Source organism: Chelonia mydas, chromosome 5 (assembly GCF_015237465.2).
Source record: "Chelonia mydas isolate rCheMyd1 chromosome 5, rCheMyd1.pri.v2, whole genome shotgun sequence".
Lineage (NCBI taxonomy): Eukaryota > Metazoa > Chordata > Testudines > Cheloniidae > Chelonia > Chelonia mydas.
The window spans coordinates 132,139,167-132,151,727 of NC_051245.2; the positions used below are offsets into that span (position 1 = coordinate 132,139,167).

At 52.8% G+C, this 12,561-nt stretch overlaps 1 protein-coding gene across 3 annotated transcripts; it reads left to right on the plus strand.

The window, feature by feature from the left end:
* Window positions 1-749: 749 nt before the first annotated feature.
* Window positions 750-10,545, plus strand: HEMGN (hemogen). 3 transcript variants are annotated; one of them, XM_027820397.3, is made up of 4 exons: window positions 774-1,057; window positions 5,169-5,259; window positions 7,974-8,224; window positions 10,340-10,545. In XM_027820397.3, the coding sequence occupies exons 1-4, from the start codon at window positions 976-978 to the stop codon at window positions 10,447-10,449; spliced, it is 534 nt and encodes a 177-aa protein (XP_027676198.2). In that variant the 5' UTR covers window positions 774-975; the 3' UTR covers window positions 10,450-10,545. The 3 variants fall into 3 exon arrangements, with proteins under 3 accessions (XP_043403586.1, XP_027676198.2, XP_027676199.2); XM_027820398.3 differs by having other exon boundaries at window positions 779-1,057; window positions 5,169-5,247; XM_043547651.1 differs by having other exon boundaries at window positions 750-1,057; window positions 5,169-8,224.
* The last annotated feature ends 2,016 nt before the right edge of the window (window positions 10,546-12,561 follow it).

Consider the following 12,561-nt stretch of genomic DNA (forward strand, 5'->3'; position numbering starts at 1 on the left):
CCAGAGGGCCTGTTCTCCCATGCACCATACCGTGGACATCCTACTGACAGTCCCCTCCCCCCGAGGTTCTCTCCAATGGCGGATGGACCCAGGTCAGGTCTGCACTGGGATACAATTCCTCCCGTCCTCTGCACATGCCTAAGTGTTTTGCTGGGTTGGGGCCTTGGTATTGCAAGTATGAGGACTGACACGGTCTGATTAAGGGCAAGACCAGGAAGGACTGCTTAAAATGCAGCTCCGAGGGCACAGAAGGGTGTGTGCAGTGCCTGCTGAGCGGGTGTCACCAACATTGTCACAAAGCAGGCCACGGACTGGGAGAGACACTCCATGCACAGGCTTGAGAAGAACTGACAGCTCAGAAAGCAGGAGCTGCCTGGGAGGCCATGCCCAGCCACAAAAGTCTTTCCCGGGGGCAAAGCTGGTTGTCTTTACGTGCTCTACCCCGGAGATTGGAGATGCACCAGTGTCCTCGGAAAGTGAAGTTCACCCCCGTGCTGAAGGCCTATGGCCACTTATGTCCCACTTAAGACCTCAAACGAGAGCCCTCTGCCTGGGGCAATGCCTCCTTTGTGTTGGGCTTGCTGCCATTTGATGTGAGAGGCAGAAGGGCAAGTAGAAGGGACTGCTTAGTTCCCTCCCCCCACCTTATTAAACAAGAGGGTCTCTACACACAACAGCATCAGCCGCTCTTAACTTCCTGTTTGAGGAGCACCAGTCGTGAAGAAGCACACTAATGTTCCTTTGCAGCAAGACGACAGGACATGAGCCCAGGCTCCCCCAGCTTTGTGACATGATAAGAAGAACAGCAGTACCAGACCAGTGGCCAGGCCAGATAAGCCATGTTGCGTGGGCGGGCTGTGTTTTTCTCTAACTACTCCTTTTGCAGTATGTAGCCTAACTCCCGAGGCCCTTACTGCACAGCTAAGCTGCTTTTTAGTTAAAACCCAGAACCCCAGCAACAAACAGCAAAGAAAAATGGAGGGCTTAGAAAAGGACCATCCTTACTCAGAATCTTCCCAGCAGCCTCCACCAGCCAGAGAGGAACACACTGTGCCAGGTAACATTACCAAGTTAATGTCATGACGGGTGGAACGGGAGCTTGTTATAGTCTAATGCGTCACTAGATTTCTTAGCAGAAAGGAGATAAAACTGCATACTGATAGCATACCAAAAAAGAGTTAAATGATCAAAACTATGTATGTACACTACAGTAGATGCTTGGTATACAGAGTATGGAAGAAACAGATGATTGCCCAGCACAAAACAACAGTCAGGTTACTTTTCTCATTGTTGCAAAGGGGACAAGCATTTGGAAATGCTTCTCAGAGCGGTCAGAATCCTGTGCCATTACAAATACCCAGTAGGGCTATATAGAATTTTATGCCTCTTTGATCTGGACTTTACTGTGTGTATCAGTGTTCTTTTGTTAAAGAATATGGGCATTTTGCATCAGGTGTCTGTCCTGTGAGTGAGGTGGTCAATGCAAAGCACTGCCATGTGCTATGAAACCCATCTAAGTTATTGCTTTTACCGGCACACAGGTCTTGGAATCAGGTGCGTAGTGAAACCTCTGCAGGGGGAGGGTTTGCAAGCATGCAGCTGAAATCAGAGATACCAGGGTATTTTAAGCAACAAGACAGTTTGCCATTCCAGTTTAAACAGGCCTCCCACAAGCAATAGGGGGACTTCATACACCAGACTTCAAATGCCAACATCTGGGGACTGTGGATAATAGAATGCATGCAAACCCTCATCAGTCTGCTTATCAGCCGTTCAGTCCTCTCTTAGAGCAACAAAAGATGGGCTGGAGGTCTCGGCCTGATCAGTCCAAAACAATTTGCTTAGGCTGGTGTGTAAAGGTGGCACAGCTTTTATTACACTTAGCCTAGAATATTTTTCTCAGAGTTTGTTTCTCAGCAAGTTTTGACAGTCTCTTAGCTCGCAAAAAGAAATAAGGAATTGATCTCAGTTATACAGGCAAAGTATAACATGCGTCACCAGCTAAATGCATCCTGGTTTAATAACCATCAGTGAATTCATCCCGTCAGCCCTGCGAGCATCCTTCTACCTTTCGACATAACCAGTCTTCTCAGTAAATCTCCTGCTGCTTTACTATTTGGCAGACAACAGGTTATCCACTGATCACTGAAAGCCATGGCTTGTCCCTAAAGTAATTCCTTTGGAGGGGCATTGTTATTAGGGATTGTCAATATGGCATTTTATACATACATTTAGAAGGGGATATTTCACAACGTTCATGTACTGAGAATTAACGGCAGCCTCTGCCCTTGTATACAACGAGCAGGCTACGGCACGCCCCCCTTACTACATATTGTCCTCTTTCTGGTACACATTTTGAATCACATTGTGCTCTCCCACCCCTTCCGTCTTGTCTGTTTGGATCGTGAGCTTCTCATGGATGGGACTGTCTCTTACTGCGTCTCTATGGGGCCCAGCATGAGGCGGCATTCGGGCATTACTGTAGTAATGGTAATTCTGGAGCCTGGTGCTCAGCTCAGGGTGGGATCCAAAGCACGTGAAAGCAGCATTCCCAGAGTTAATTTCTCATTATTCCCTCCTGTTCAGAGTTACCGATCCAGAGAAGGCTATTCTTGGCTTAGCACACCAGCTGGGCAGTCAAGAGATGCTGGTTCTATTCCCAGAATAGTCAGATTCCTTGTGACCACGTCCCTTTGCCTCAGTTTCTCCATTTGGTGATAACAGCCCTTCCTGGTTCTCCCAGGGCTTGTTTGGGAAGCTTAATGCATTAATGTGCTTTGAGGCTGTTGGCTGGAAGGTGTAATTATTTAGAACAGTTGTCTGTCTTTAGTTTAGTGTGTATTCAGGAATGCTGTTGTGCAGGTCTGTTTGAAATTATGAGAGTCACAACTCATTTATTCTTTTAAATGTATATTGCATGCCTCATTCCTTACTCCTGACTTCACACCGTCCCTTGCTAGAGATGCGTTTTTTTCTGCCTGCATGGCACATCTGCTGCTCTGAGTCTCAGCAAAGGAGTATGCTAGCAGCTCTGCCATGAGCCTTGTTTGCGTTGCACTCGCAGCTGAGGCATAGGGAGGGAGAAACAAGGCATGTACATGCGGACCAAGTTACCACAACTCGGTGACTCGGTGTTCCTAGTGGGCAGGTGTCCGTACCACAAGGATAACTTTGGAGCTGGGGGATAGGAGATCGGGGTGGAAATCCTGGCCCCAGTGAAGTCAATAGGAGTTTTGCCATGGACAGCAGGCGTTAGGGTTTCAGCCCTGAATTCTGTCCCCAGCTCTACCACTGGCCAGCCATGTGACACTGGGCGAGTCACTGAGCCCAAAACCACCAGACCACAGTGGCACTGAGGACTAACTCATGAATGGGTGATGTGCCCGGCCCTGTGCCCACTGGAGCCTTTCACACAGGGTTTAACTGGGGTCTTGTGCTGGGCTCTGCACAGTGGGGAATTGTGTCCTCCTTTCTGCAAACAGCCTTCAGCCCATGGAGTCACTCTGGGTGCATCTACAGTGCAATCAGACCCTGCAGCTGGCCCATGCCAGCTGACTCAGGCTGGCTTGGGTTGCGGGCTGTTTCATCGTGGTGTAGACATTCAGGCTCAGGCTGCAGCTGGAGCTCTGAGACGGTCCCATCTTGCAGGGTCCTAGAGCCCAGACTCCAGACCAAACCTAAACATCACAATGACATAGCCCCTTTGCTCGAGCCAGCTGGCATGGGCCAGCCAGTGCAGGTGTCTAATCGCAGTGCAGACATACCCTGTGACTGTCGTTATTCCCTGCAGTGAGTGCTCAGCCCTGTCGGACAGGAATGTTCCTGTTCCCTGACTGGCTGAAACCCATTAGGCCTCAGTCCTGCCAGGTGCCAAGCACTCCGGCCCTGTGCCAACAAAGCCCGGGAACTCACTCCTGACTGAGCCTCTCCCTGCCCCCATCAGGACTGCTCGCCCACTGAGCATTGTGAGTGCGTTCCCGTACTGCCAGATCCGGGCCAGGGTGCATCGCCTCTCGCAGGATCTGGCCCTTCCACAGGAGAGGAGCTGTGAGAAGAACCACGTGTGAGCACCTACTGCAGATTGTCAGACAGGGATCCCTGGCTCCTCTCACTAGTAGATCTCAAAGAACTTTGTAGAGGAGGACAGCGTCATTACTGACAGGAAGTAAGAATGGCCACACTTGGCAGACCAAAGGTCCGTCTAGCCCAGTGTCCTGTCTTCCGACAGTGGCCAGTGCCAGGTGCCCCAAAGGGAATGATCAGAACAGGCAATCAGCGAGTGATCCATCCTCTGTCGCCCACTCCCAGCTTTGGCAGCCAGAGGCTAGGGACACCCAGAGCATGGGATTACATCCCTGACCACCTGGCTAATAGCCATGATGGACCTACCCTCCATGAACATCTCATTCTTTTTTGAATGCAGTTCAAAGAGACTTCCCCAGGGTCACCCAGCAGCCAGTTGCAGAGCTGGGATTAGAATGCAGGTCTGATGAGTCCCAGGACACCAGTGTGTATCCACTAGGCCACAATGAATACTCTGTGTAGGTAAAACAGGGTAAACCTTGGGATTCATGAATACCTGGCAGCTCTCCAAGTACAGATGAGCAATACATACATGAGCCTTCAAATAGCAGCAAATTCAACTCAGAGGGAGGTAACGCCACATGTCCAGGCTCACTCAGGGCCAAGGGAGCCAAGGGTGGGACTAACTAACAGACAAGGGGAGGGAGAGACCGAATGTCACCCTGCCAATCCAACGGGCTTTGGGTTAACAGCCTGCAGGCTTTCCAACTAGCTGTTATGCAATGATTTAATGGGAGACAATGTTCTGGACACAGGACCCACTGCTGCCATGTGGGAGCTATTGTCCAAGAAGCTGGGCATGTCCAGTCCATCCCCAAAGCCATCTGCTTTCATTAAGGTGTTATTTGCAGCATGGAGGATGTGATCACTTGCCCCTTATCTGTGGCCTCTAGTGCACTTCTGTCCCGGGTGTTATTTACATGATAGCTCGCTGTCTGGCTGAGGCGACTCCCTTCCACTAGCAGGCCCCACCCCAGGGTGCTCCCACTCGACTCACCTTGCTGTGTCCCTGTCATCGCCAGGAAGACTATCACAGGTTAGTCTTCAGTCATGGCACCACATTTACACTTGGTCTGTTCTTGTAGGGGCCATCACACGCCGCCTGAGAGACCGAGAGCTGCTGAGGAAAAGGAAAGCGGAGGCACAGGAGAAAGATACTGTCCAGTGGGTTCTGGGGTAAATTATACTTACACCCTGGGGAAATTTTATCTTAGCGACAGGGAAGCACCCCTTGTATACAGGGAATGGCCACCTGCTACACTGTGACTTGGACTATGTGCTCACATAGGGGTGGGTGGCAGAAGAACCCCTTTGCACTGTTATGGGGAGTCCCCTCTGGCAGAGCGGGAAGTGGGCAGAGCCTGGGGTCTGATCCAGCACAGCTGAGCTGGTGCTGGGTGAGAGAGATGAGCCCCCACTGAGAGCCGCAGGGCTGTAACTCTCCTCCAAGGGCTACTCGTGGGATGCCACCTACACACCACCCCTGGCTCAGGGTGGGGCCCGAAGGCCAAGTCGTCTAGCCCTGTCCCTTTGAACATGTGCAGTGGTAAGTGCAATGAACGCCGCTATGCACTACTGCCCAGGGGAGGAGCACAAGTAAAGAAAGGACCCACAGATCCAAATCTTCTGCTGGTCAAATATTCACACGTCCTGGTGAGCTCAGGGATCACTGACAGAGCACATGGGGGAAAGCCAACCCGCTGGCCAACGCGGCCATGGGGTTTTACCCAGGGTGCTGCATACCGTAGGGCTCCAGATCATGCCATACGAGCAATGGGGCTATTCTGCAGCAGGTGGCCAGGCTGGTGGACAAAGTAAAGGGGCTCAATACTAGCCCCAGGCTCCCTCATGCAGACATCCCCCCACCAGCCCCCAGAGACAGCCTTAGTCCCCTGCCAGCCCCCAGGTAGGACTTGATACACATCAGCCTCCTCATCTACCCTCTAGCCCCCACTGACCCAGACACCCCAGCACCATCCCCACCTCCTCTGGCGCCCCAGACACCCTCCAGCCTACCCACCCCTCCACCTGCCCCAGCCTCAGAGCTGCCAAGTGGTGTGCAGCTCCACGTCCTATCTCCCACCACTGCTCCAGGCAGAGTGTGTTGACCATAAGCTGGCACTTATTGTGATATGCAGATTGTGCATATGCAAAGTAGCTCATTAAATAATTTGCATAAACTGTCAGACATGGCACCACACAAAACTCGGCAGCTGTGGGAGACCTTGGGCAGGAAGGAGGAATTGTGATTCGGGGTGGGTGAGAGTCACGCTGCCTCTCAGGGCTGCTCCTGCGATCTGGACTGGGCCATCTAGCCCTATCTCTGGTGACCGCACCATCACAGCTCAGGGCACCTGCCCCTGTTTTCCCTTGCTGTGGCCCAGCAAGGGCACCCACTGTAGGCTCCCAGCTTCCCAGACATCTTTCTCCCTCCTGAAGAGACTGCACAGCTCCCTGCCTACACTGGGAGATCCCCAGCTGTCTGGCAGCCTACTCAGCCTGCTTGACTTTACTCCTCAGAGATGGCAAACAGGGTAATTGCCATAGTTAAGTTACCACACGGCTCTGCCTAAGCAAGCACATTTATTCTTAAGGTGAAAGCATGCCAGAGAAAACAGGAAAACAGGAAAAGAACCTACACACATGCCAGTGAGCTCACCAGAGATCACCTTGACTCCAGCAAGTCCTTCAAACCCCACTGAAGGATTTTCCTGCAGTCAGAACTTCACCCCAGCTTCAGCTCAGAACAAGCCCTCTCAGTCTTATGCTGTCTCAGTAGGCTAAATTCCTTCCGACTCTTCCCTAAGGACTGGGGGCCCCTTGGGACCAGAGGTCTGGTCCGTTTACTGGATCAGGAAGAAGGCCCCGAGTCAGTTTAAACTCAGGATATTTAACCTGAAGTCCTTTCTTTGGCTGCTGGTCCCTGGAGAATCCAGCTGGAACCAGTATGTGTAAGCCTCTCTCCAGTTGGTGGTACTGCTCTGGAGGTGTGACTTTGCCTACTCAGCTCCCATGGTTAGTTCCTGGAGGGCTGTGATTCCCCCTCCCCCATGGAATTACAGACAATCCCTGGCCCACATGGATACATAAACGTAATTCAATAAGATTTGTCCAGGATATTGCCCTGTCTCACACACTATTTCTCAGTTCACTTCTAAGATCTGAACAGCTGTTCCCAACATTGCACCATGGCTTCAGGCGCCGCTCAGAAGGGGCTAAGCCCTGGACCCACCTAGGTGGAGGCTTCAGGCAAGCCCCTGTGTCAGACTGCTGGCAGGACACTTGGCTTTAGGCATGAGCCCCTATTACCCAGGCAAGCTCAGAATTCACCAGCTGTGTGCATCAATCCATAGGGAAGGCTGTGCCGGCCACGGTGCATTATTTTCCCGGGCAGTGATTTCTCACGCAGAATAGCAAGTTTGCCCACTTCTGCGTTACAGAGACAAAGGGGAGAGGCACTAAGGCCCAGGCCAGGTGTAGCGACAGACTCTGGCCAGCGCCGCTCTGTGTGGCCTGCGAGGGATGCAGCTGTGCCAGCCAAAGCCCCTAGCGCTGCCAGCTATGCTGGCAGAACTGCACTTCTGCCAGCGGAGTTCAGGTTGCGTGGGCCGGGGGGAGAAGCACGCACGCGGGGGGAGAAGAGGAGAGGCTGGAATAAGCTGCACCAGCGACAGTGCTGAGGGCTACTGGCCTAGCTGTGTCCACGGTAGGAGCTCTTTGCTAGCAGAGCACAGCAGTACGGCTACGCTGACAAAGCGCTCTGCACGGGGAACCCCACGCCCAGCTCCCACTGACAGTGCCTGGCAGCTGGGGGCTTCCCTCTCCTTTGTGCCTGGGAGGGCTGTCCCCTGGTTCACGGCGCCGTGCGAGACGCTGTACTGTTCCGACAGAGAGCGGGGAACGAGCAAAGGGCCAAAGAGGGGCCGAGGAGCTGGAAGAAGAGGCCGACAGCAGGATACAGAGCCGGAGCCTCAGCCTGAAGGGCAAGAGGAGGTGGAGAAGGAACCCGCAGAGAAAGCACAGGGATCGCCAGGGCACCATGAGGAGGAGCCCGCCTTATCTTTGGCTCAAGAGCTGTCTGGTGGGACTCAGCAGGAGGCCGTGGAGGGCCCCCCAGCCGAGGATACTCTGCATCCAGAAGGTAAGTGGTTAGAGACCCTCTGGGATCATAGATCATCAGGGTTGGAAGGGACCTGAGGAGGTCATTTAGTCCAACCCCCTGCTCAAAGCAGGGCCAATCCCCAATTTTCGCTCCAGATCCCTAAATGGCCCCCTCAAGGATTGAACTCACAACCCTGGGGCTAGCAGGCCAATGCTCAAACCACTGAGCTCTCCCTCCCCCTTCAGATCAGAGCACGTTTCCAGAGAACTCGCCCCTAGGTGCATCCTTTGGGAGCAGAGGAACTGCCCAGCCAGGCAATGGGTCTTTGCCTCTGGCTAGCTGCAGAGACTCTTCCCTGCTCAAGCCTGCATTTGTACACAGCAGTGACAAAGCTGCAGCAAGCTCCTGGCATCCCGCTTGCTGAGCCAGTCTGTTCCAAACGGCAGCCCCTGGGAAGGCCCTGCTTCCCTGGCCACAAGGCGGGAGTGGAGCTGATGGCTCTGTCTAGGCCTTTGGGGAATTTCCCCACCCTGCAGGTCTCCCCAACAGGGATGTCCCAGACAGTCAGTGCAGAGCTGAGCTGAGCAGGGGACTGGGCAACAAGAAGGGGATCCCACCAAGTCCAGTCCCAAGAGGAACCCATTCATCACCAGCGCAGTCTGGAAATGGCAGGTGTGGAGATTCTGGGGCCCAGGGCTTCTCCCCATAGGTGCCCCATGGGACAGCTACAGAGATGACAGTGTCCCTGTATTACCTGGGCCCCTTCCTGGCTCACAAGGAACTCACTGGGACTTAGGGCTGTTGATATCAGGCCCTTCATATTTATTCCACAGGGGACTACCTGGAGATTTGAGCTGAAATTCCTAGAACTGGCTATGGGATTTGGGTGCCCATTTCCCATTGACATTGATAGAAACTGAACATCCACCTCCCCTAGGGGCTTTGAAACCATCCCCTTAGGGCCAGCATGTCAGAGGTGCTGGGTGCCTGCTACGCCCGTCGACTTCCATTGGAGCCCAGAGGCCCCAATCCTGCATCAAGATCCCATGTGCCTTCACAGGCCCCCACTGACCTCCCAGGTCTCTGCACGGGGGCAGGAGTCCCCCCATGCAGAGCTCATTGCAGGCTGGGCCCATGCACGTAACCCTTCTATACAAAGGAGATGTCTATGTACCCAGAGGCCAGCATCTTATATGCCACTGCTATGCAGGGTCACCCACCCACACATTTAAAAATCTTGAGTCAGGCCCCCCAAATCAGTGCACATAGAAACATAAAGGTGTCATGGGATTCACCCACCCTTGGAGCACCTCCACCAGGTTGCTCTGGGAATTAGCTGGTTCCAGATCTGATACTCCCTCCTGTTGGTTCCTTGGCCCATGGTCTCCCTCTTTCTCTGGCACACAGGATGCTGCTTCTTCAGGACTCAGTCCTCCAGTCAGGTCACTATAGTCCCCCCTTCCAGGGTAACAAGAGATCTCCCAACAGCCGTCCTAGGGAGTCTGAGCTCCACTGCCTTGTCCATGCCACTTCCCTAGTAGCTGGCAGGAGAACCTGGGTCCGTCCACTTCTCCAGGTTCCCACCCAGGGACACTCTACCTGCAATTGTGGTCTGCCTTCCCTCAGACCCTGTTGCTCTTTTCCTGGACACCTTCCTACTTCTGATCTTGACCTTCTGGTTCCCCCAATTTCTGGGTTTGCCAGTCCAAACCCCCTCCTCCCAGGCAGTAACTGTAGACTAAACGCCATAGCCCCAAACACACATCCCCTCTCCCAAAACAGGGCTACAGACTACTTTCCCCACAGCCCCCTTTCTGCTGCCAACTTCCTGGCTTTATTAACCTGGCCCAGCTCCTCCCCCAGCAGGACTTCATCAGCAATTAGGCTTTAGCAGTCCCTGGCTTTCCTCCAGAAGCAACTTAATTGGCCTAATTTACCCCTTCAGGCTTTGTGTGTGGAGGACACCCCCTCACAAAGGGATAGGAACCTTTCTTTCTTTCTTTCTTTCTTTCTTTCTTTCTTTCTTTCTTTCTTTCTTTCTTTCTTATTAAAAGCTGAGATTCTCAAGTGATCACATGATTCCAGCAGCTGGGGAGTTAAGGAAAATACTTTGACACTCAACATGGAAATGGCTTTGCTCTTTCTCTTTTACAGAGCATGGGGAAGCGCCAAAGTCAGAAGAAGCAGGAATATCAGAGGCTTTGAATATCTCCCTGGAAAATGACCACACAGATAATGGATACTACCCCTCAGTTTTATTTTGATCTTTTTTTCCTTCCCATTGCTTTGGTCAAAGTCCAAGCACTGTAGAATGATTTAGATCTGCTATTCCTGTGTGAGCAATAAAAACTAAACACTTACACCATCGTCTACCATCACTGGTATTTTGCCTACCTAGGAATACTGGGGAAATCTGTTCATTCCCCCCCACCCCCCCCAGATATTATACCTCTAAAACTCAGCAGCTGTGTGCTCAGGACTATACCGCAGACCTTGGGGATTCTCCTCCAGCCCCCTGCCCTGACCCGATTCCCTGTGCTGCTCTTCCCCAGCAGCCCCTACTCCCGCGGAAGGCCAGAGGTTTCCATGGCAGAGCCCATTTCTGGATTGGGCCTTGCAATGTAGACTTAGATCTCAGGCAGCACTGAGGAGCCGGTTCTTTATCCAGCTTTCCAGCCTCTGCTGAACGGGTAACTACAGCTTAGCTTCACATGACTCTCCCAGACAGATCCAGGAGATGGGAGCTGCCTGAGTTTCATCGACTGTCCCCGGCAGCTGTGGTATTCCTCTCTAGCGGTAACGAATCTTAGGTCTTTCCGAAGTCTCGTCACTTTGATCTATATTTTGTACTTTTCCTTCGTGGCCCCTCATCTGCTCCCCACAGCCCCTTCACGGACCATGAGGGCGGGAAGCTGTGTTGCGCTTTCACCTTTCACTTGTCAAACTCACTCAGACACTCCCTCTTTAGCTGCTTTGCACAAACCGTGGACCTTGGACATGGCTTCCTGTGTCGACAGCGCTGGGAGCACACAGGTAAGGCCAGGAAATGGACAAGGAATGCACTGAAGGTGTCCCAAAGGCTTTCAGAGAGACAATGCTGGGTTTCTAGCCAACCAAAACCATAACAGTGCCTTTCATCAGTGTCTGGATCACAGGGAGGATGTGGCTTACCCCCCTAAGCATTAAGCTGGGCACATATCTCCACATCCCATGGCTAAAGACAGCCATAGATTCCATGCTTACTGCTATGCGGAAGAAGGCTAGAGGCTGGCAATTTCTTATGCCATGCCTGCAGGTTATATTGGGGATAGGGGTTGTCCAGGCAGGGTGCTCAGTGCCTTGCAGGACTGAGCCCAGAATGGCCTCAACTAAGTGGATGCTGCAGAATATCCTAGCGCAATGGCCCCGTTCTCAGGGGTGCTGAGCTCCAGGGCGCACCTTGGCTTAAACAGGAGTTGTAGGTTCTCAGCACCTCTGAAATCAGGCGCTGTGGCCAAAATCTTCACACTTGGGTGCCCAGAGATAGCCAGTTTGAGGGCCTCCTCCAGCTCCCACTGAACTCAGGGGAAAGTCTTCTCCTGAGCTCACTGGATACTGGCCTAATTTTCAGAGATGGGAGCCTCTGCAGCCACACTGATCTGCTCAGGAACTGTGGGGTCTCAGCATGCCTGGAACCAGGCTGGGTTTATAGGGGCACCTACCTGTATCCTTGTTTAAAAATGTTAGCCTGTCAGTGCCTTAGTGAGACTGCAACTCAGTAGCCAGATGATGTGTTCAGAAGGTCAAGGAGATTTTGGCTAAAATACGTGGTTTCTAGTCAGCTCTGGATACTGTTACCAGCTCATTTGCACACAGACTCTGGTGTGAGCGAGCAGGAGTGAGTGGCCAGTTAACATTACATTGCACCAATCTCTCCTGCCCCTCTCCTGAGTCCGTCTCTGTGTCAAGGACAATCCTCCCTTCTGGTCCCTGCCAGGGCTCTGTGGATGCCCAGGACCCCCTGCCACTCCTGTGTGCCAGTCCCTGGCTCCCCATGGCAGGTGGAGCCATGCAGGGTTGGTCTGAGATCCCTCTACCCTGGCAGGACAAAGAGAGCTCAGTGGGCCCAGAGGACTGACTCCATACACCTGGCAGCCGAGTGATTAGCACGGATCAGGCCCTTGCATTCGGCTTAGCAGAACTATGGCCTGTTTCCACGGGGCATGGATCTTTTACTAAATTAATCAAAACGTTTGCTGTGCGAAGAGACCTAGTTGTGTAAATGTGTTTCCTTGTATTCCCCTCTCTGTCCTCTTGCACTGCCAGCAACTGCTTTACAATCCCCTGGCTCCTGAACCCCAGCGTGACAATATCGCCACGGCTGCTAGGGTGGAGCC